Raw genomic sequence first — 25,055 nt, 5'->3', positions numbered from 1 at the left:
CCTCTGGTTAATTGGACCAGCCGGACTCGCCTCACCTGCACCTTGTTTTGCATGTCCTACCTCTTTTGTCTGATTTTCCGAGTCTTCTGGCCCACTTTACTGTTGCCCCACATCATCAATAGGACAGTGTGCTTAAAACTTAAAACAATCTCTGCACAAAGTGTGTGGATACAACAGGGTATGAGTTCGGTGTTTTAGGCTAGCAGACAGCTCATGAATAGATTGGTTTTCAGTTGATCAATCACCGTAATTCTCTACACAAGTGAAAAGAAGTCTTGAGGCCTCCTGCAGCTTCATAATAGAAAAGAGGTTTGGGTGGACACACCCATTCCAGTCTCACTGCAAATCTGAACCAATTCCATTATTAAACAATGTTTCGGCACATGGCCATCATCAGGTAACTGAACAATGATCGAATTGGCTCAGATTTGCAATGACACTGGAATAGGTATGTCCACCCGAACCTCTTTTCCAACATTAGAAGCGTGACAAAGGGTCGAAAATGCTCACTGACAAAAGATGTTTGACAATCTTGTTCCCATCACTCTGCAACATACTGATCACTGTTTTCAGATCCCGAAGTTTTCACCGTTTACGCAAACAGATGATATTTTAAAGCTCCAATGTGATCATTAAACTATGGAGACATATTTAAGGAGCATACAAGTGAAATATGTCATGGTGACCACTCGGATAAGGCGACCACCTGTTCCAGAAGACCACTGGAATCAGGATCGAGGGATGCTACTTCCAGTCAAATTACCCTGGATAAGTAGACCACCTGGTAACAGAGACCACGCTTTGATGGTCCCATGAGCGGTCGTCTTAGACAGGTTCTACTGTACAAGTAACAACAGCTCACCTGTCTCACAGTGCTGACCTGTATAACCATCTAAACAGGAGCATTGGTAGCTGTTGACATGGTCACTACACGATCCACCATTGAAACACACAACACCATCGCATTCATCTATATCTGGTAGACAAAGGAGGGGAAAGCCACAACGAAAGGCATGGCGACATGTATAGGTAAGAAAGCTGGGAGATGCTGTCGTATTGCTCAAGTAAAGAACACACAGAAATGTGAATTAACCCAAAAACACATGTCCGTTCACGAATGAGCACTCTCACTCTAGTAACATGAAACCAATTTCACAATTTAGTTTGCACGTCAACCCACTGAAGGTACTTGAAGGTAATCGCAAATATGCTCCGATCGTATGGCAGCACATTGACAACAGTTTTGGAGACACAAAAAATTGTAACGGGAGAGAATTCTTGCATCATTAAGTGATGCAACACACATACAAATATACAGTGCTGGCAACTGAAATCCGACCGCTGAGCAGTGTGCTATAATCGCAAAGACCCAACACGGGATTGTAAAACTCTGAAATAGAGACCGCTAGAATGTGAGGGGTCGGATTTTAGTTGCCAGCAGTGTAGTAATAATAGTAAGTAAGGTTGAGGACAATAGCGTTCACATGAGACTAATATTCAGGGATCTGAACACATGTTTGGTGTCCTTACCAGTTTGGCAGAGTTGACCAGTATAGCCAGCAGGACATGTGCAGATGAATGTGTTCAGCTGATCTATACACTCAGCTCCATTCTGGCAAGGCATGCTCTGACATTCATTCATATCTACACAATGAATCGAAAGTGAACACAATTGTACTACTCAGTATTCGGTGCTCTTCCGGGTGATTTATTAGGGGAAACTCTCAGCCCATTTTTTGAACGACCCAGATCGGATTGAATGCACATCACCCCAATTCATGACTGCCTATTCGGTGACCGTTTTGCTGATTGCGGAAGTTCACCTCTCCAAGAAATATGTGTGAGAGTATACTCTCAACAGGGAATTTAAAAAGAAACATCTTAAATCATGGAATTGTAGCATAACAAAAGCCAACAAACGGCACACATCCAAGACTTCTAGATACTGCACTATAAGCTGAAGTGAGTGTGCCATGTTGAACATGAAGTAGGCCCTACAGAAACCAAGATGGTGCCACTCTGTGCCTGGCTCAAAATTCCATTTGTATTGGACATATGTTGTGAAATGAGCCTTCTGACAGTGGAAAAATAGCACAGTTTTCCCATACCAGTGCATACCGTAATATATACACACTGACTTGAGTAACCCTGGATTAGCGCACAGCTTGGTTTGACCCGTCCATACCTGTTTCACACATGACGCCAGTGTATCCCAGGGTACAGTGGCACAAGAATGAGTTCTCTTGATCCTCACACATGCTATTATGCTGACAGGGTGATGAGAGGCATTCATCAATGTCTGCAAATAGAGCAAAAATTCATAAAATACATTACTATACAGACAGAATAAGTCTGTTTTCGTCCGATGATCGATTCAGTTCGTGAAACTCGAGTTCCGAAAAACAACTGCTCGTTCTCTTTTTCTAGTTATTCCGCTCTTTGCATTCAGGAAATTGAGTCCTCTACGGACGGTGGATGAATTTCACAAGGTAGAACACACTACTACTGTGTTTGCAATACCACACTAATACAACAACTACTGAGACTGTGGGAGTGAAAATATTACAGATAGCGAGTAGGATGTGTCCTTTGTTAAGTGTTTTCGGAGGTGGGATGCTTTGTTGATGGGAAATGGTATATGTTGATTGGTCGACAGCATATTTAAGGCGGAGGACGCACTGTGTTGATAACATTGCTTCTGACTACAACCATTATTGGCTGTAACATGCTGTCAACCAATCAACCAACCAAGGCTCACCTATACAGTAAACCTGTGATTAACGACCACCCCTTGGGGCCAGAGAAAGCGGTCTTTGGTGGTAGGTGGTCCTTAGTTAGAGGTTTGCACCGCACAACCTGATATGAATATGAGACCGTCTCTGCCTGGTAAAGTGGTCTGTAGGACCAGGATGGATGCTAGTAACGGTGGTCTTTAGTTACAGGTTTTACTGTATCATGCAATGGTACATGTACATGTAGTGGTCAGACATAGAGTGACAAAAGCTTTTCACAGTGGGGGAATGTGGGAAAACGAAGAATTTACAAAAATACATATATGCAGAAGTTTTTAATCTCTCACCAATATGACACTGCTTTCCTGAGAATCCCGGTGGACAGGTACAGGAATAATTGTTGACCTCGTCAGTGCATGTTGCTCCGTTCAAGCATGGCTCACACAGACAATCGTCTATATCTACAGTAGATTCACAGCAGCAAATACAGAGACAAGGGGATGAAGAGAAAAAAAGGGTTCAACTTGTGGAGCAAAAATGTGCCTGCTACCCTAGTGTGCTTGGGGTGGTGGTGGTGGGAAGGAAGATGGTCGGAAAATGGAAGCAGAGAATCTAGTACATTACCTTGTTCGCAGGACTCCCCGGTAAATCCAGCTGAACACTCGCATACGAATTCATTGATGTGATCGATACATGTGGCGGAATTTCTGCATGGGTTGGAGGAACATTCATTGATTTCTGCACACAGACAGGTGCACATGAACAGAAACTATAGTCATGATATGAGTGTGGCTTTGATAGTACCTGTTTGTTTTGAGTTTAATGAGAGTACTTGCCAAAGACAACGTAGGATATAGATCCCCTCTGCAGTATTTAATTTCCTGTAATCCAGCGTATCAACGAATATTGACCTATCATTAATGAGCATGCAGATCCGAAAAGCGGGCTATGTAGCTTTGCAGTGTTGAGAAAAATGCATTTGAAAGTAGAGTTTTCTCTATAAAGAGATGTGAATACACTTTTTCCAACGGCCATAACTCGCTGATAGCAGTTATATGATGATTTTTGACTGAGGTCTGTTGCACATTGATCTGTGGGATTACAGCAATCTCATGGCACAGAAAACTCAAAATCCTCAAAAAAGAGATAGAGGATATAGAGGCTCAAATGTGAAAAGTATAAAGGACACTTTTTGACTTCTTATTATCTAGTTACAGTGTTGGACATTGACGAATATCTCTCACCTAAGTGTCATTTACATCAAGTTTTATGCTCTAACCTGAGTCACACAGATGTCCAGTATACCCAGGTGTGCAGTTGCAGAAATGTTGACCTAGCTGATCAATGCATGTACCACCGTTCATACATGGATCTGACAGACACTCATTGATCTCTGAGAAAACATAGCCGAGACAATGTACCATACACACACATACACACATACATGAGCATGGAAATGGATATCGCTTCATGATGGTACCACTTCATGCAGAAGCCTTTTCATGGTTCCTTCTGTTCGTCACTTATCTGACATGGAGCCTATAGACTCTGTGACAGAAAATAGTACCAATTTTTGATTTAGTGCATTTCTGGTCTCTCTCTCTCTCTCTCTCTCTCTCTCTCCACCAACACTGGAATGTTTATATGAGGGGTGAGATTGGTGTTGATAATAAGGACAACAGAACATAAATTGGGAGGCAGTGTACAGCAGTGGCGGTGAGGAAGAAGGCAGGGCAAAGATTAAATGGTCACTCTTTTCTGCTATGTACAAAAGAAATTTGGAAAACTATTGGGTGAGAGGGGCGTGAAGACAGTAGCCATTAACAACATCCTATACCTCTGTCGCAAGTATCTCCCGTGTATCCAGTTGTACACATGCAACTAAACCGATCCAGCGAATCCACACATGTTCCTTGATTGTGGCAAGGACTTGAAGCACATTCATTGATATCTACACAGAATAGAGTACAGCAAAATGGACGCATGCACCAGCTGAACTGCAAGACTTGCACAGCATGAAGTACAACACTGATAAGGTATACTCCCATGTACAGCAGGAAAGTGTACGTATTGTCCAATGTACGTCTTATCCAAACCCAATTCAGTTACGACAGATCACTTCACTTGTGCTCCAACACTGTCCCTACTAAAGTAATTATCTCGTATTGGCGATGGTGCCATCGTGAGAATAAAGAATTCAAAAAACAATAAGACAGTTTGAAACTCGGATGTTGAGCCAATAATAAATGTAGAAAGGAAAAGGAAATATAGATACGAGTTGAGAGTCACTCTCTATCACTTTAACATGATACTATATACTGTTTTCTGATGATCGCTTAGGCTGCATTCACACACGGTACAAAAATTCGCGTTTACATGACGGTACAAGCCACTTGCAACGCCTGAGCATTCACACAGTCAAATGCAGTGCATGCCAAACACGTAAAAAGTGACCCGCGTGACCCATACTCCCATAGCGAAGAGCCGGAATTTTGATTTCTGCATGAGCTGAGCGCACCGTACCGGTACGGCTAAACATTTCAAAAATACTATTTCTTGGTCCGCTAGTATGATCTTGGTGGAACGCCACCACAACTGGTGTATTCCTCTGAGTGTGCTGGAGTTGTGAACGATAGCGGAATTAAAATATTTTGATTTCTGCATGAGCTGAGCGCACCGGTACGGCTAAACATTTCAAAAATACTATTTCTTGGTCCGCTAGTATGATCTCGGTGGAACGCCTCCACAACTGGTGTATTCCTCTGAGTGTGCTGGAGTTGTGAACGATAGCGGCCGTGGGTAGGCCGTGTATGTCATTTCCTGATCACTCCGGGTAGCTGCTTTGCGCACAGATTCAGCTCATCTGCAATCCTCTTCTCGGCAACAGCTCTTTTCATCATAGTTTCACTTTTCTCGCTTGTATTTTCCCCATAGTTCTATCAGCCGTAGCTCCGCCTCGGCAGAAAAGACAACTCGAGGCATGGTACTACCGGACTCTCCAAAAACTAACAAAAACTCTGCGCACTGGACACACCAAACCACTTGTTTCGACTTGCCTGAAAACTAAAAGCCGAAATCCGCTTTCAAAGCCGCCTTCAAAGCCGCTCCGGGATGGCTTTGAACGTTGATGTGATTTTTCACTTTTCGCGCATGTTTCCATGCCCACTTCAAAGAACATGATGCTTGTATGCGGTTTTGTACCGTGTGTGAATGGGGCCTTAGTGCGTGAAACTCTGAGTAAAAACACTTCCTCTGTCCTCCTATTGCTTGATACTATATACAGTCAGAAAGTGCAACACCTAGGCACCAAACTGACAGAGTACTGAGACATTCGACGTCTTGACACCTAGCTTCAACACATCTCCGTTGCGCTAACCAATAGCCTTGCAACTTGGAAGGTTCAAGGTTATGGAAAGACCAAAGAGGGGAAGGCAAGCGCAACGAAAATGAGCACAAGCTACAGTTCCAAAGGAACAAAGCATGTCGATTGTTACTGCACTATGACGAGACCAGTAGGATATTTGACAAAGCGTTAACGCTACAGATATGTGTTGAAGCTAGGTGTCAGGACGTCGAATGTCTCGGTACTCTGTCAGTTTTGTGCATAGTTGTTGCACTTTCTGACTGTATATAGTATCTGGTTAAAGTGATGGAGAGTTACTCTCAACTCGTATCTATATTTCCTTTTCCTTCCTACAATAAGACAGTTAGTATTCTTTTTGTAACGAACTCATTCTCCAAAACTCGATATTATCTTGAGTAGAGGATTAAAAACATTGTCTGCAATGTACATATATCATAATTTGAAAGGGAAACTAAAGAACAGATCGAGCATTCTAGGACCACGCTATTAATGGTCACATTCGTGACATTGTCAAAGATGAAGAAAAAGAAGGGGGTTGGAGGACAGAGGGAGAGAGAGAGAGAGAGACAGAGAGAGAGAGAGAGACAGAGATAGATAGAGAAAGAGAGAGAGATTTTACTACACATACCGATGGAGATGAATTTCCTTGGAACAGATTTCAAACAGGATCAACATGCCGGTGAGCCCAATTCCCATGTAGTTAACACATCGTTTCACAACTTACTTGTCTGACAGAGGTTACCAGTGAATCCTGGTGGACATGTGCACTCAAAGCTATGCACACCATCCACACAGCTTCCATTGTTTGAACATGGTGCTGAGAAGCATTCGTCGATATCTGCACACGCAATGGACATCATATAGTCATATACCAACAGAGGACAATACAGATTCGGATAATGACATTGGTTTCAGAATTTTGGATCATAATGTGTCTGGGACAACACCCTCAAACCAACTTCAATAAAAGGATACTTAAAGTTCACAGAAATTGAGAGGGAATTGAGACATTAGAAAAAACGAAAAAGATAAATCTGACCAACACCACCACACAACAATAGAGGGATCGTGACTCCCCGCAATATAGTATCAGCTCGTACAAATGGACAGTGTGGGGTGCAAAGTGGGTATAGTAAGCGACTAGGGTCAAAATGTCTTCTCTGGATGTGATGAGTGCCGATTCGTGCCAGTTTTACATGTATTTTCACTTGTAACTGTTTTATAGCTCTGAGTGGACATCCTATAAGCCCATTGCGCAAAGACGTAATTTGTGCCGCGAACATTCCACACAGCCACATTGGCATGGTCGTCTGGGGATGTTAATCAGTGCATCTCTGATCCCAGCCAATAGGCTTATTGAAAGCCAGGTAAAATGAAGATAATAATGTGCAGCACAATTTTGGCTTTGCCAAGGAAGAAACTTTAAACCATGAATTGGATTATCTGCATTTATGCCAAACAACACAGGACCCTAGCTGGGGGTGGTTGGGGAGGATAATCGGATAGTAGAATTGATCTACCACAAGAAGCGCCGATGATTTTAGCATCGGGTAGTTCTCTCCTTACCAGTTTGGCAAAGTTGACCAGTATAGCCAGCTGGACATGTGCAGATGAATGTGTTCAGCTGATCTATACACTCAGCTCCATTCTGACAAGGCATGCTCTGACATTCATTCATATCTACGAAGGAATGGAACATGAACAACAATGTACTATTCGATGCTCTTTCGGGTGATCTATTGGGGAAATTCCCGGCCATTCTTGAAACTTTTAATCACGATCATCTCAAAATTATCACCTTGAAGGCTTCATCACCACCACCAACACCACCATCACTTTGGTCTTTCACTGCTTTTCAATTGTTATGATCTCCGAATTTTGACCTTTGGCTCTTCATAAGGGAGTATTTGCCAGAGTATAGTGCACACTTTGGAGGCAATACTTCTGGCCCCAAATCACTGGTGCGCCCTATACTACGAATATGAATAAAGTAGGAACCAAGACCTCAGCTACTAGTATGTATGCGGTTAGAATGTGTGACACTATGCTTCAGTCCTTGTTTCTCAGTTCGCAGTCACCATCTCTTTCGCCATTTTATGGTGATTGCCTGCCGATTGATGCAGGACGAGACTGATGTGCATACCTATAGCTGAACACATATGGCTCGCCGCAACCCGCCCATACCTGTTTCACACTTGACGCCAGTGTATCCCAGGGTACAGTGGCACAAGAATGAGTTCTCGTGATCCTCACACATGCTATTATGCTGACAGGGTGACGAGAGACATTCGTCCACATCTACAATGATAGAAAACAATAATCAACCACACATTACTGCAGAAAGATATCAATTCCTTATGGTAGTGTATGGGGTGAGGAATTCTGATGCAAACTTGTGTGTGCACTGGGCAAATATAGGCACAATTGTACTGAGCACGAACACATTTTTGGTTAGTTTCGGACATGAGAAGCAGTTTGTCACGGTGTGGTTTTGCCATTCATATGGTGCATTGAACAGATCTTCTTCAGGAGGCCAGGCTGCTTCTAGGCAGGCTACATGGCCACGTTGCACTTATAAGGGACAGCACGTTGCAGAAGCCCAGGATCAACAATCTTTGCTTACCGATATCACACTGCTTTCCTGAGTATCCTGGTGGACATGTACATGCATAATCATTGACCTCATCAGCACATGTTGCTCCGTTCTGGCATGGCTCACACAGACAATCATCTACATCTGGAGTAGGCACGACATGGAGACAACAATCTTGATAATGCAATGACTAAAACTATATGCGCACCTATATCACAACCATAGCAGCGAATAAAGTGTTCCAGAACGTTTTCTTGTCACAATTACCAATGGAGTTCGTGATTAAAGGGGATGATGAAACAACGGTAGGATTTATACACTTGGAGTGGAAAAACGAGGATGTGTGCACATGCGTGCATGTGTGTGTGTGTGTGTGTGTGTGTGTGTGTGTGTGTGTGTGCGTGTGTATCATCGCAAGAGTATTCACGAGGAGAAATTTGTTCCAAGACATAGTTTGCCTTCCGGATCACATTACCTTGTTCACACAACTCTCCGGTGTAGCCTGGCCTACACTGGCAGACATATTGATTGATCTGATCAATACACGTGGCAGAATTCTTGCATGGGTTTGATACGCATTCATTGATTTCTGAGAGTAGCGGGCAAGATGCAAACGGTCGGACAGTTACCATATACAGGAAATAACTACGCAACAGCAACACCAAATTTGACTCATCGTGCGTTTATCATCAAATCAGCCCCTATCACCCAAACCAACAACTGGAAGTGCTGCTATCCAGCGATATTAAATTTTCAAAAATCCAGTTCTACCTGAGTCACACAGATGTCCAGTATACCCAGGTGTGCAGTTGCAGAAATGTTGACCGAGCTGATCAATGCATGTACCACCGTACATACATGGATCTGATAGACACTCGTTGATATCTGAGAACACACAGCATACACCATACGCACACATACACAAACACATACACATACAGGAGCATGGAAATGGAAATGGCTTCATGATGGTGGGGGGGGGGGGGTTGTGCACGTGTGACGGGGGGGGGGGGGAGTGTCTGTGTGTGCATGTGAGCTGTGTACATTTCATACAGAAGCCTTTGCATGGTTCCTTCTGTTTGTCACTTATCTGACATTGAGCCTATAGCCTCTGTGACAGAAAATAGTACCAATTTTTTGATTAAGTGCATTTCAAATCTCTCTCTCTTTCTCTCCACCAACACTGGAATGTTTACATAAAGGGTGAGATTGTTGTTGATAATAAGGGTTACAGAACGTAAATTGGGAGGTAGTGTACACCAGTGGTGGTGAGGAAGAAGGAAGAATGAAGATTAAATGATCACTCTTCTCTGCTATGTACAAAAGAACATTGGCAGAGCACTAGGTGAGAGGTACACGGACACAGTAGCCATTAACAAAATCCTGCACCTCTGTCGCACGTATCTCCCGTGTATCCAGTTGTACACGTGCAACTGAACCGATCCAGCAAATCCACACATGTGCCTTGATTGTGGCAAGGACTTGAAGCACATTCATTGATATCTACACAGAATAGAGTACAGCAAAATGGACGCTCTCACCAGCTGAACTGCAAGACTTGCACGGCATGAAGCACAACACTGATAAGGTATACTCCCATGTACAGCAGGAAAGTGTACGTTGTATGAAATTAATTTTATGTCTTATCCAAACCCAATTCAGTCACGATGAATCACTTATTCACAAGTTTAACACGATGGATCACTTGACTTGTGCGCCAACAATGTCCATACAGAACAATAAGTATTCCTTTTGTAGCGAACTCGTTTTCTAAAACTCGATTTTATCTTGAGTAGAGGATGAAAACATAGTGTATCTGCTAGACATGTGGAATAAAAGCAATACACATGTATCATAACAATTATTTGAATGAGAAAAATAAGAATACACCGAGCATTGAACCATGCTAATAATGGTCCCATTCGTCACATTGTCAGAGAGAAAGAAAACGAGGGGGTTGGAGGGGAGAGGGAGAGGGAGAGGGAGAGGGAGAGGGAGAGGGAGAGGGAGAGGGAGAGGGAGAGGGAGAGGGAGAGAGAGATAGATTTTACAACACATACACATGGAGATGAATTTCCTTGGTACAGATTTCAAACAGGATCACCGGGCCAGTGAGCCCCATTCCCATAGAGTTAACACATCGTTTCACAACTTACTTGTCTGACAGAGGTTACCAGTGAATCCTGGTGGACATGTACACTCAAAGCTATTCACACCATCCACACAGCTGCCATTGTTTGAACATGGTGCTGAGAAGCACTCGTCGATATCTGGAGACACCATTCACATAATTATACCAACAGAGGACAATCCAGATTCGGAGAATGGCATTGTTTCAGAATGTTGAGTCATAATGTGTCTGGGATGGCACCCTCAAACCAACTTCAATAAAAGTATGTTTAAAGTTCACAGGAATTGAGGTATTAGAACAAACAAAGAAGATAAATCCAACCTATACCACCACACAATAATAGAGAGGTCATCACTACATGGAAGTATAATATCAGCTAGTACAAATGGACAGTATGGGGTGTAAAATGGGTAAAATAGGTGAGGAGGGTCAACATTTCTTCTCTGGATATGATGAGGACCGATTCGTGCCAGTTTTACATGTATCTTCACTTGTAACTGTTCTATAGCTCTGAGTGGACATACTTTTGCTAGCCAGGTAAAATGAAGATAAGACTGTGCATCACAATTTTGGCTTCGCCAAGGAAGACACGTTTTAACCATCATTTGGATTAACTGCATTTATGCCAAACAACACAGCACCCTAGCTGGGGGTGGAGTGGGGAGGATAATCGGATAGTAGAATTGATCTACCACAAGAGGCCAATGGTTTTAACACTGGTCAGCTCTCTCCTTACCAGTTTGGCAGAGCTGACCAGTATAGCCAGCTCGACATGTGCAGATGAATGTGTTCAGCTCATCTACACACTGAGCTCCATTCTGACAAGGCATGCTATGACATTCATTCATATCTACAAAAGGAATGGAAATTGAACACAATTTTACAAGGTGCTGTTCCTTCGGACCATTCTTGAACCTTTTAATCACCATCATCACTTGAAATTATCGCCTTCACCCCCCCCCCCCGCCGCCGCCTCCACCGCCACCACGACTATAGTTTTTCACTGCAATTTCAAATTAGTATAATCTCCAAATTTTGACTCATGGCTCTTCATAAGGAAGTGCCGTATTTGCCGGAGTATAGTGCACACTTTGGAGGCAATACGTTTGGCTCCAAATCGCTGGTGTGCCCTATCCTCCAAATATGAAAAAAAAGAAGAACCAAGACCTCAGCTGTGTATGCTGCTAGAATGTGTGACACAACACTTCAGTCCTTGGTTCTCAGTTCGCAGTCACCATCTCTTCGGCCATATGGTGAGTAACCATTGCTTGATGCTAGATGAGAGTGATATGCGTATATAGTATAAAGCTGAACATATGGCTCGCCGCAACCCGAACATACCTATTTCACACATGATGCCAGTGTATCCCTGGGTACAGTGGCACAAGAATGAGTTCTCCTGATCCTCACACATGCTATTATGCTGACAGGGTGATGAGAGACATTCATCCACATCTACAATGATAGAAAACAATGATCATCTTAACATTACTGCAAAAAGATATCAGCACATTACGGTACTATAATTATGGTGCAAGGAATTCTGATGCAAACATGCACCTACACTTGGCAAATGTAGGCACAATGTTGGCAAGAAAACATTTTGTGTTTGGATAGTAAAGGACACGAGGAGCAGTTTGTGCTTGGTTTGGTCATTAATATGGGACATCGATCAGATAAGCCTAAAAAAGACAGGCCACTTCTACGCGTGCTAAATGGCCATCTCGCACTTATAAGGAACATCAGTTTGCTGTAGCCCATGATTCCCAATCATTCCTTACCGATATGACACTGCTTTCCTGTGTATCCTGGTCGACATGCACATGTGTAGTCGTTGACTTTATCAACACAAGTTGCCCCATTCTGGCATGGCTCGCACAGACAATCATCAACATCTACAGTGAATGCATGGAAGAAAGTACAGCGATACAATAATAAATTGAGAAGAAGGGTATCATACAAATCAAGTTGTTCACTAGTTTGAAGGGAATGGGAAGGAGTAAATTCTAAAGGGAGAATCTACTACTAGGGACAGGAGTCCAGGAATCGAACTAGGGACCTTGTATGGAGTTATGAAATCATTTATTTTTATTATAAGATATGTTTGAATGATATACGGAGTGTGGGTGGATAAGATAATGATACCCGTTTGTCAATTGTGGTTGATTCGGAACGTGACCCAGAAACGACCTTTGTAGCAGCACGAAAGATGACCCCCTTTACGCCCAAAAACATACGGCTTCACCTGTCTGGGCCGTGCTCTGGTCAAAGGGGGTCAGCAACTCAGTGCAATATTGGGTGGTTTACTCGTGCGATGCAACTCCCTGTTTGCGTGTGTGTGTGTGTGTGTGTGTGTGTGTGTGTGTGTGTGTGTGTGTGTGTGTGAGTTGCCATGACTTCTGCTGTAGCATCGCTATGATCGCCTCCCGTGATGGGCGTTAAATGGTCAAATGGTGTGTGTGCACTCATTCACACGCATGCTTGCATGTGTGTGTGCCTGTGTGTGTGTGTGTGTGTGTGTGTGTGTGTGTGTGTGTGGATATGCATGCACGTGTGTGTACCATCGCTAGAGTGTTTGGGAGTGGAAATTTGTCTCCAGATATAATTTGCCTTCTTATCATCCCCTGCAATCACAGTACCTTGTCCACAGAACTCTCCAGTGTATCCCGGCGTACACTGGCAGACATATTTATTGATCTGATCAACACACGTGGCAGAGTTCTGGCATGGGTCGGACAAGCATTCATTGATTTCTGAGAATAGCGGGCAAGATGCAAACGCACCGTGATCATATGCAGCAGACATCAAGTATGTTACAGCATTACCGATCTTGAAAGATCCTTGGTTTATCATCAAACAAGTCTTGGCACCCCAACAAACACTGGGTTGTGTTGCTATCCAGCTGTATTTAATTTTCAAAAATCCATGTTCTGTGGCTTACCATCATCACACAGACGTCCAGTATATCCTGGTGTGCAGTTGCAGAAATGTTGACCAAGCTGATCAATGCATGTACCGCCGTTCATACATGGATCAGACAGACACTCGTTGATATCTGAAAAGCACATGGCCGAAAAATAATAAACACAGTCGCACATTCGCAAGCAGAAATATACAATTATATTACACACTGAAGCACAAATCGCCTATGCGTGTGGGCTCATGCAAGTTAAGGACACCTGTGTGCATGTTAAGAAATGATGTGCCAGGCAGGAGCACACAATGACTTGCTCACACTCATGCCACGTAAGCCAAGATACACAGTTCAATGTGGGTGGCAATGGGTAATGAATGAAGAGTGACTCATCACTTTCCTGTGTTGTGCAAAGATGTACAGGTGAAACAATACCAACAAGAGTAACCTGGACAAGCATTATGCCCATACCTCTGTCACAAGTATCTCCCGTGTATCCAGTTGTACACGTGCAACTGAACTGATCCAGTAAGTCCAAACAAGTGCCTTGGTTGTGGCAGGGATTTGAAGCACATTCATTGATATCTACACAGAATAGAGAGTACATGAACCGCAATTGAGTTTTCTGGATATGAGTCGATAATAATTATGCGATTTCTCCGAAGCCAGCCCAGTACTCGATGGTACAGTCATGTACGATCAGCCCGCCTGAGAATGATGAAGTTGAATTTATTGACCAAACCAATTTGGCGATTTAAGCACACGAACATACAGAATCTCTGGTTATGTCCACAGTTTAGGCCAGCAAGTCGCGACTACAATAATGGTGGCAACCGATCACATTATGCCTTTTAAGTCTGACATCATAAAACACATCACTTCCACTGGTATGGTCGCAAGCACTATTGTCTCCGAAGACAACATGTTTCCTTGCCTCTGAGTGAGCATACCACTTCGGATCCACAAGAAAAGGCTTGTGGGAATCACACTTCCTGTCACTTTCCAAAAAAATCTAGCATCCTTAAAACATGTCAGTATGTATGATGTACGTAGTCCATCTCTAACCAGATTTTTTGAAAAGCTATCATGGCTACATAACTTACTTGTCTCGCAGAGGGTACCTGTGAATCCCGGTGAACACATGCACTTAAAGCTATTCACACCATCCACACAGCTGCTGTTGTTCGAACATGGTGCTGAGAAGCATTCGTCGATATCTGTAGACACCAGGCGCACACACGATGCACGCACCCATGGACGCACACGTGTACAGACAGATAGTCAGATAAACAGACAGACAAATATATACACACAGACACACACAAAGATGCTCACAATTCCCATTGCACCAACACACAAATCACAGTCTGAACACACACACACACACACACACACACACACACACACACACACATTTATGAACACGATCAATGTCTTCTCCAACAACAACAGTTGGATAAGCAGACGTTTATGAGAGCAAAGAAGTAAATATAATTTAGCTGATATCACAAATTCCAACAGAGGGGCAACCAAACTGAATCGGCACTGGACAGTGGTGATCATGTTAGTGGCTGGTGTGAAGAGAGGCATATACTAGGGGTCACTCCAATGATCAGTTTTCTGTGTTGCAAAAGGGTAATTGGTAAGAGACTGGCTCCACAGTGGCTGTCAACATGGCACACATCTACTGTACTAACCTGTTTGACATAGTGTACCGGTGAAACCTGGTCTACAGACACACACATACTGGTTAAGTAGGTTTTGACAAGTAGCACTGTTCTCACATGGATTAGATGAACACTCATCCACATCTGCAAGACAAACAGTAGATAATGCACGAACAGAGCAGAGTTATCGGTCATGTTTGCAAGCTAAATGTGACATGGATTAGATGAAAACTCATCCACACCTACAAGACAGACAGTAGAGAATGGAACAGCAGATGCAATTGACCAATCACACCAAGATAGAACAGTACACACTGTAAAGACAGAAGGCAAATAAATGCTACAAAGAAGATGAAATAGATCCTACAAAGAAGATGAAATAGATCCTACAAAGAAGATGAAAACTGAGCACAGGCTTGCAGTGGCTTACCCCAAGTACACTAATAATTAGGTATCTCGAAATATATCATAAGTTGAAACTAGGGGTTCTGCTTGCAAATGCTTTTCATTTATTTATTGAATCATGTCGTGGTAAGCAATGCCAATATTGAATGAGAGAGGGGTGATAGCCAACCACGGCCAAATCAACAAAAGAAAAGTAGTAGACATACATGTATAAGAAAGAAGAAAGAAAGAAGATAATTCAAAAGGAAGAATTGGAATCCCATTCACAGAAACGTAATGACCGCACATAGATTCTTCGAACAAAGATTTTGAGTGACAATTTCACAGCTGTTCCATTTCCCTAAAAAGATACCCCCCTTTCAGCATAAGAGGTAGATGACATGCTAAATGGCATTCAACAAACCTTGGTTGCAGAGTGGCCCGCTGAATCCTGCCTGACAGATACAAGAGAAGTTGTTCACGTGATCCACACATTCCGAACCATTCAGGCATTGAGAAGGTGTACAGTCGTCAATATCTAGTGGAACGAGCAAGAGGGAAAGGATTGGGGAGATGCACAGTAAGTGTGTGGTGAGGCAAGGTGTACAACGAGCAAAGACAAACATAATGGTACACTCAGAGGAAAAGCGCGAAGAGGCATGGGTGAAAATTGTTTAGCCTGAATAAAAGATATGAAGATGGTTGCTCCAACGCGGAGCGGAAGGTGTGAATGTGCTCCTCTTGTGCTCCGGATGGCAGTCGTGAGTCAGTCAAGTGTCAAGTTTGGCAAGAAGCGTGTGCTCCTAGTTGGAGAAACCATTTTCATGAGTATTACCACCGAAGTCGCAACTTCTAAGTTTGAATAAAGATCTCGCAGTTTTCTTTTGTAAACAGTTTCAATATTCCAAATGGTTTCCAGCGGATCTCTAAGCGTCCAGCAAAAAACACTGTTCTAACGGCTGTATTAGTGATAGCTGGGTGGAAAATAAATAGATGGATAGCATCTGAAAGTCTCCAACGTTTGAGACTAAACATTTACATGCACATGTAGGTATATTACAAAGCGTGATGTGACTATGAGTGATAGCATGCCCATAAGTGATGGATTTGCCACTTGCTTTCAATGCCACATGTGCAAAATGTCCGATCATGTGTTGTATACCTTGTTCACAGTAGAGACCAGTGTATCCAAGAGCACACAGACATGAGAACTGATTCTCCAGATCCAGGCAAGTACCACCATGTTGACATACCACATCACTGCAGTCATTGATATCTGAACAGCAGGAGAAGATAAATGTCAGCTGTCACAGATCAGGAATGGAAGAAACATTGCGTATTAACCTCCTGGAGTCTCTGGTACACAAAGTACTGTTTGGGTTCAAGTGCACGGCAAGATGAAAGATATAATTATTATTATGACATAGTTCATGTGTCTTTCCCTCAAACCAGTGAATATTTGTATTATTGTGAGCATTTCTTTCGATCAATGGTGTCACAAACACACCATACTAAATATATGAGGTTAATCCACTATACATATCACCATCTACTGTACTAACCTGTCTGACATAGTGTACCGTTGAAACCTGGTCTGCAGACACACACATACTGGTTAAGTAGGTTCTGACAAGTAGCACTGTTCTGACACGGATTAGATGAACACTCATCCACAACTGCAAGACAAATCGTAGAGAATGGAAGATCGCAGCAAACCTATTCATGTGTTTGAGGCAGTTGAAAACGAAAGGTTTAGCAAATGTATGCATACAATGATAGGCAAAATTTAGTGCGATTCATGATAGTATGATATATTATTATTATAATTATAAGCAAATGGCAATACATACACACGTAAACAGACAAAGGATAAGCCGGGGGTACAGCCAAGGAGAAGGAAAGTAGACAGCTACCTACAAGCAGCTACATACAAGCCCACCAGTGTCCATTCTGGAATCAAATTGGAACTTTTAAAATGTTCATGCGCACCAATGCCCTGACAAAATCCAATCACGATCGAGTTTCATCAGTTACAAAATAGATTAAAACATCCAATTACAATCACAGAACTTGAAAACTAAAAAAAAACTCTAGATATACCTTGGCCACAGAGAGGTGCGGTGAAGCCAGGCTTACAGATGCAGGCGAAATCATTCACTTGATCCACACACTCGGATCCGTTCTCGCACGGCGAAGAATCACAGTCATCGATATCTGGAGAAATCAGCAACAATGGTATCAATGTAAGAGCACACTTGTCAGTGCGGACAAGAGTCCATAATCCCCCCGGCAGAGTGCGCAACTGGGATGGGGTTGTGGGACGGCGTAGTCCGCGATGTTCGTCATTTTTAGGGTCGGACTTGCCTCATTCGGTCGATGTGGTCCGCCGAGTTCCGAGACCCAAACACACTTCCCCTACTCATGATGTCACACTATGACGTGCAACACGGATTTCGCCGTCCCAGATCTGGTCAGTGAAGTTGCATACTCTGAGGGATTATGGACTCTAGGTATGTACTAGGGATATAGTAAATGTGTACAAGCTGGAATAGCTCACATTTTGAAACCTGATGGTTGTCTGCCTCCGAGTATCGTACAACACGAAAGGTTATGCCCAATACATTGTCAACATAAATATAGTTTTATTAGTCAACACAGTATTTGGCTTAAACAAGCTAAGCTGCTATTCACTAGTCTGGGCTTACTCTGCTACATACACATATAAAGGGTGAGATGACAGGGTATACCTTGTTGACAGTAAAGTCCACTGTATCCAAGAGCACACTGACATGAAAACTGATTCTCCAGATCCAGGCAAGTACCACCATGTTGACATACCACATCACTGCATTCATTGATATCTGAACAGCAGGAGATGACAACAAGCATGCCATTATCCAATGACAAGAGTGAAAGATGATAACATTTTAGTATTGCCTGATGATCGTAGTAATACGTGAAACTCAGAGTTGCGACACAGCTTCCAATCTCTCTCTTGTGTACAAGACTCTGCCCTATATGGGTATTGAGCACTCTTCGGACAGTGGAGCACGCTGCTTGATTACGTAATATTTTGGTATGGACACTTGCATGAGACCATTTCCATCAAGGCAAAGTAGATGAGTGCATGCACGGGCATAGTCCTGTGTGCATGCAGGTACGGTTTTCATGCTGATCATTGCATTTTGGCTGTAAAGCAATTGTCAAGTCTCAACTGTACTGCCCTAACCTGTTTGGCAAAGGGCACCTGTGTAACCTGGTCGGCAGACGCACACGTGATGGTTGAGTAGATTCCGACATGACGCTCCATTCTGGCATGGATTGGACATGCACTCATCCAGATCTGAAATACACGGGGCACAGGGTGCAGGGTGCAGGGCACAGGGCACAGGGCACCGGGTTCAGGGCACAGGGTCCAGGGCACAGGGCATAGGGTACCGGGTTCAGGGCACAGGGTCCAGGGCACAGGGCACAGGACACAGGGTTCAGGGCACAGGGCACAGGACAAGGGGGACAGAGCACGAGGGACAGGGCATAGGGCATATGGCACAGAGACAGGGCACACCAAGAAAGGAGATGTAATAATTGCGACATCATCATCATCATCATCACCACAAGCCCATAGCTCTAAGGCCGTCGGGGCGTCACAGAGCAAGTATGAACAAGCGAGCGCCATAAAAATCGATCGCGTGCAGCACCTAGCAAGGACTGCACGTCAAGTGCAGTCCATGAAATAATATTATCAAGCCATGACATTCTGGGCCTGCCTCGGCCACGACCTCCAGCAACACAACCCTGAAGAACAGTCAATGGCAAACAGCCGGAACGAACAATACGACCAAAAAATTGCAATTTCCTTCTACGAACAGAAACAATAAGTGGGACCTGTTTGTGAATACTATTTATTTCCTCTCTAACAGACACATTCGTCCGGTGATCAGTGAAAGGAATCCTGAGAAGACATCGATAGCTTCTCATTTCGAAAGCCTCGATCTTTTTCACTATTTCAGCAGTTAAGGTCCAAGACTGGCAAGCATAAAGGAATAAGGATAAAACAATAGCATTGAGTAGACGTAAATTCGAGCCGATACTGATGTTTCTATCCCTCCAGATTGTTACTAGTCGTGCAACAGCAGCCGAGGCTGCTGCGATCCGACTCCTCACTTCATTGATTGAACCACAAAATGAATTGCGACATGGCAAATCATAAAATGGGGCCTTTCAGCATAATGGTTAGAAAATAGGCCATCTAAACATATGCTTGTGGGTTCGATACCTGGTTAAGCAAATAGCATCCTCCTCTCTCCCCCCACCCCCGGCCCCAGGGGCTCTTCTGCAATGAAGGAGAAAACCTTTTAAAATTCAGACATGAATGACTTCAAAAGCAAAACACACACTTTTGCGTGCACTCTCTTCTGCATAGAAAGCTCGCCTTGGCTTTCTTTATAAACATGGCATCATGGACAACATACAACATCTCACTGTACATTTCGAGGGAATTTCATCTGTGGAGAACAGTGACCTTGTGTGTACGGATCAGCTTTCCGTGCATCTTGGTCATTTATACACATTCCAATATGCCTTTCGACATGCACTATACTAACCTGTCTGACATAATGCACCGGTGAAACCTGGTCTGCAGACACACACATACTGGTTGAGTAGGTTTTGACAAGTAGCACTGTTCTGACATGGATTAGAAGAACATTCATCCACATCTGCAAGACAAACAGTAGAGAATGGAAGAACACAGCAGACCTATTCATCAGTTTGAGGGGGTTGAAAATGGAAGATTTAGCAGCCATAAACCCTATAGGAAAGATGGATATTAATTTATTTTAGGAAACTTCACTTCTCAACTCCAAACTCCCAAAATGGTCTCTTCACTGTGATTCAAATTCAAATTTACATCACACCAAATATTTGGGCCTGGCCCAACATCAGGGTCATGAAGGACAATTAGAAAAGGAAAGATAGAGTCGCAATATGAGTGCAACTTGCATCACTTGTGTGCCTGCTCAAATAATTTGCACAAGACATTATACTTCATTTCAATAAGGGAGCTATAAGATATAAACAATGATATACAGTACCTTTATCGCAGAGAGGCCCGGTGAATCCTGGCTGACAGGTGCAAGAAAAGTTGTTCACATGATCCACACACTCCGCTCCATTCTGACATTGAGAAGGTGTGCAGTCATCGATATCTAGGGAAATCAACAGATAAAATACCAAACACGATGAGGGGAAACAAGGTTAACACCAATCTAAGGACTCACAAACGACATTGCAGCCATTTACACGTTGATTTAATCAATCCGTCATGATGATGGTTTTTCAGGATGGCATTCATTCATCTCGGGCGCCCTGTAAGGCGACCTTGGGGACTGTTGGGAATGCCAAAGCAAAATAATACTTGTAAAACACAATACAAAAATACAAATGATGGGCAATATTCATTGGTTTGACGGAAAGATGATGGGTAAAATTTGACGGACATCAAGAGAGATCATGTATGAGTGTTAGAGCTGAAAAGAAGGATGGAAATGCTGCAGCTAGGATTATACTCGAGTGACCGCTCAAATAGAATCAGTTTCACTTCAGACACAGTTCAGACACAGTTCATATCAACAAGCAGAAAACATGTCAACATACATTCTTAACCAACAGGAACAGGTGCTGAATGAAAACAGATATACATATATGGTTTACGAAAATGAATTTGAGAATACGATCACTATAAGAGGTATATTACTATAGCCGACAACCCTATAGCCGATCCGCACTGTATTGTCTACTAGGAACTGGATTTCTGTGCATGGTGGGCTGGTCACTGAACACGGTCTATAATAATAATTATAGGTACGGAGATGATAATCATAAAGGATCATACTAACCTGTTTGACATTGTGTACCGGTGAAACCTGGTCTGCAGACACACACATACTGGTTGAGTAGGTTCTGACAAGTAGCACTGTTCTGACATGGATTAGATGAACATTCATCCACATCTACAAACAAGGTAGAGGGGAATGCACGGACAGAGCAGAGTTAGCTGTCCTATTTGGAAGCAAAATCATAGAAAACTAAAGAACACTGCAATTCAAATGTTGAAGAGAGAAGTGTAAGGACTACAGCCATGCAATTGGATTGGTCTCAACCAGCTTATATAGATCAAATTTGTTATCCCAAGTACACTGGTACCATGCCAGAGAACTGTACACATTGAATGTAATGGTTTAGATGGTTCGAGTCTCACTCACACAATCCACGCATCAGTAGTACAAGAATCGTTGATTGCCATGTGCACTGCATGTGCATTGCATCCTTGCCACACTGCGAATCCTTCCACATCCTACATACGCGCTCATGTATACAAGCCAAGGTTCAAATGAGGCCCTACACAGAGTTACTGTGACAACACACCTTGATCACAAACAGGTCCTGTGAATCCTGGCTGACAGATGCAAGAGAAGTTGTTTACGCGATCCACACACTCCGCACCATTCTGACATTGAGACGGCGTACAGTCATCGATATCTAGGAGAAACAAGAAACTTTGGCTTGAGAGTGAGAATTATCGAGAATATTTGCAGGAGCTAAGCATTCCAAGCTCGTCCGATCTTGTTCATAGTTCTTTCCTTGACAATGGATTCACTGTTTTTTTTTTGGTGCTTTCAGACCTGCTCTGCTTCCTCCACAGCAAATGCGCCACACGTAGCGTGTGGGTGATTTTGTTGTTAGGAATTTGAGAACACTTTGTTCTTGCCATAGTGAACTTCAGCATTTCAAATTCAGGAGAAATACCAGGATTCTTATACCCGAGCTTGCAGTCTTGACAAATGTCCACGCAAACGATGTGGACGGCACGAACTCCAGAAAAAATATACGCGCTCTGCGCTGAAATAGTGCGAAGCTCGATGCATCTGTTTGGTGTGGACGAGAGCTCTGAGACCACCATGGCTTCCGTTGCATTATATTGTGTAGGAAGCGTCGTAGCAATGTTCCAGCACAGAAAACAGCGATTCCAACAGATCGACTAAGACCAGCAAGTCAAAAACATTCCGACAATTGTAATGACGAGGAGGAAGTATTTTCTTGGACTGTTATTAGAGTTCTCATCTAAATCTGTAACGCTTAATATGTATGACATACAGTTGTGCAAACATACAGTTGTGCAGTGGCGGGATATTCACAGCTATCCGCTGGTGCAATGTATACCTTGTTCACAGTAGGTTCCATTGTATCCAACAGCACACAGACAGGAGAATTGATTCTCCAGATCCAGGCAAGTACCTCCATGTTGACACACCACAATGCTACATTCATTGACATCTGAAAGTCACAAGATCGCAGCAGTTCCGCAATTTGATGAAAATTGCAAAATGGCAGAAGGCAACTGATTAAGCCAATATTATTTTGTTATTGTTATGGCCATCAGTAAATGTATGTACGCACGAGAGAAAGAACGAGAGAGAGAACGAGAGAGAACGCGAGAGAGAGAGAGAGAGAGAGAACGAGAGAGATAGAGAGAACATGAGAGAGAGAGAGAGAGAGAGAGAGAGACTCATTCGTGACCACAGGTCAACCTGCTGTTTGGTGATCATGTGTTGACTTGAATTTGGACTTGTTCAAGGTGTTCCTTCCTCTCTAACTGTATTATTTCACCTTGTCATGTACCTTCCTCCCTTTCTCATATAGCAGGCACCTTCACTTACTTTCCCTAGGAGACTCCCTTTGATAGGCATCCATTTGCCTCTGGAGAATCCTTGCAAATACAATATCAAATCAATCTAATGACATTGCGTTAATGGCTGTTTGGCGTTATGCCACGATCGTGCTGCTTTATGCACCTAGCTTCCTAAGGGTGTGCAGACTGCACTGTAGCTACTTCATGTTTCACACAGTTATACACCACTCCCGAAAAACGGTCTCTCGGTTACAAATTCTTCAAAACATAATGGCACGCAAATTTGGGTTATATTTATAATTTAATTAATTATGTAAATAGGCGTCGAGGCGACAATAGTTTTAGAATTGCGATCAACAGAACGAGCTGAACCGACATTTTCACAAAGGCTTTTATTGTATTCAAAAAACGAGTGTATACGAAGGCAGTGAAGAACATGTAAGAAAGAAAAAATGTGATATGGAAGAAATGATGACCAAAAAATTGTACTTCGAACTAGTTTTCGCACAACACTCCTCAGGAAGCTACGTTGTACTAGTGAAAAACAATCCAGAAAGATACTAATACGCATCAAGCAACACACTCCTTTACACATTATCCCACGTAGCGCACAACTGGAGCGTCCCACGCGGGGAAGACCCCGTAAACAACCACTACCTCCGCCAACACAGGACCTAGCGTCTCACTCGACAAGTCCACCATTGGCTCCCGTGGCCATGACCAAGTCACTCCCTCCACCAGCGGAGGTGGATGTGGCTTTGGCGACGCCACGTGTGTTGCATGCAGACACGTTTGCATCAGCATCGCTTGCTGCATCACCGGCAGAGACGACAACAATACCTACCTCAATATCAACGAGACCCAGAAGAACAACTGCTAATTACACCATGACCTATTTCAGTACGGAAGTACCGAGCCAACGGAATACACAACAGGAACGTGAGACGAGGGATGGGAGGAGACGGGCCCTGATTGCTCCGAGGCAGGAAGTCGTTGAGGAGGATTCGGCCAGTGAGTCCAGTGATTCCGGTGAGTGTGAGAGCGAGAATGATCGTGTGAGTAAGAGTGGGTGCGAGCGTGTGTTTTCTAGTAGGAAGTCATCAGTGTATAAGCATCTTGCATCTCGTCCTGATTGCTGTAAGGTTTATTCTGATTCTTCTTTTTCTGTTTTGTGCCGTGCTCGTCATGGTTATAAGCTGCAGTTGAGTGTGTTAGAAGCCGTTTGTCAACGTATTCATAAGCCTAATCTGTGTGTCCAGAAGGACAGCATTATTCGTTTGAAATTGTTTTAGTAGCAACTTGTTCTGTCTGTTTGGCTCTGGTTGGCCATGGTGTCATATCTTGTGTCACAGTATACTAGTAGTCTTTACAAGTTCGTTAAGTGCTTTCGCAGTTTTTCCTGTTATTACCTTAGTGCTAGGATTATCATTTTCATAGGTGTTGTTTCTTCTCACTCCATTTCTCTTTATTAGTATCTTTCTGGATTGTTTTTCATTAGTACAACGTAGCTTCCTGAGGAGTGTTGTGCGAAAACTAGTTCGAAGTACAATTTTTTGTTCATCATTTCTTCCATATCACAT

The 25,055-nt window shown here is 43.2% G+C and overlaps 1 protein-coding gene across 1 annotated transcript in view; it reads right to left on the bottom strand.

Moving 5' to 3' along the window:
* LOC135825622 (fibrillin-2-like) overlaps nt 1–25,055 on the bottom strand; it is a 110,167-nt gene that overhangs the window by 17,012 nt on the left and 68,100 nt on the right. Inside the window, exons 51-84 of the mRNA XM_065338228.1 lie at nt 23,007–23,120; nt 22,212–22,325; nt 21,683–21,796; nt 20,879–20,992; nt 20,390–20,503; nt 19,015–19,128; nt 18,533–18,646; nt 17,886–17,999; nt 17,348–17,461; nt 16,948–17,061; nt 16,210–16,323; nt 15,432–15,545; nt 14,838–14,951; nt 14,206–14,319; nt 13,762–13,875; nt 13,460–13,573; nt 12,602–12,715; nt 12,162–12,275; nt 11,557–11,670; nt 10,846–10,959; nt 10,079–10,192; nt 9,461–9,574; nt 9,165–9,278; nt 8,720–8,833; nt 8,281–8,394; nt 7,663–7,776; nt 6,821–6,934; nt 4,570–4,683; nt 4,012–4,125; nt 3,357–3,470; nt 3,080–3,193; nt 2,186–2,299; nt 1,531–1,644; nt 863–976 (exon numbers count right to left, since the gene is read on the bottom strand). Coding sequence (XP_065194300.1) covers nt 863–976; nt 1,531–1,644; nt 2,186–2,299; nt 3,080–3,193; nt 3,357–3,470; nt 4,012–4,125; nt 4,570–4,683; nt 6,821–6,934; nt 7,663–7,776; nt 8,281–8,394; nt 8,720–8,833; nt 9,165–9,278; nt 9,461–9,574; nt 10,079–10,192; nt 10,846–10,959; nt 11,557–11,670; nt 12,162–12,275; nt 12,602–12,715; nt 13,460–13,573; nt 13,762–13,875; nt 14,206–14,319; nt 14,838–14,951; nt 15,432–15,545; nt 16,210–16,323; nt 16,948–17,061; nt 17,348–17,461; nt 17,886–17,999; nt 18,533–18,646; nt 19,015–19,128; nt 20,390–20,503; nt 20,879–20,992; nt 21,683–21,796; nt 22,212–22,325; nt 23,007–23,120 — 3,876 coding nt within the window. The remainder of the gene's footprint in view (nt 1–862; nt 977–1,530; nt 1,645–2,185; nt 2,300–3,079; nt 3,194–3,356; nt 3,471–4,011; nt 4,126–4,569; nt 4,684–6,820; nt 6,935–7,662; nt 7,777–8,280; nt 8,395–8,719; nt 8,834–9,164; nt 9,279–9,460; nt 9,575–10,078; nt 10,193–10,845; nt 10,960–11,556; nt 11,671–12,161; nt 12,276–12,601; nt 12,716–13,459; nt 13,574–13,761; nt 13,876–14,205; nt 14,320–14,837; nt 14,952–15,431; nt 15,546–16,209; nt 16,324–16,947; nt 17,062–17,347; nt 17,462–17,885; nt 18,000–18,532; nt 18,647–19,014; nt 19,129–20,389; nt 20,504–20,878; nt 20,993–21,682; nt 21,797–22,211; nt 22,326–23,006; nt 23,121–25,055) is intronic.

Source organism: Sycon ciliatum, chromosome 10 (assembly GCF_964019385.1).
Source record: "Sycon ciliatum chromosome 10, ocSycCili1.1, whole genome shotgun sequence".
NCBI classification, from domain to species: Eukaryota; Metazoa; Porifera; class Calcarea; order Leucosolenida; family Sycettidae; genus Sycon; species Sycon ciliatum.
Note: the sequence above shows the minus strand (reverse complement) of the source record. Positions and strands in the feature narration are given on the sequence as shown.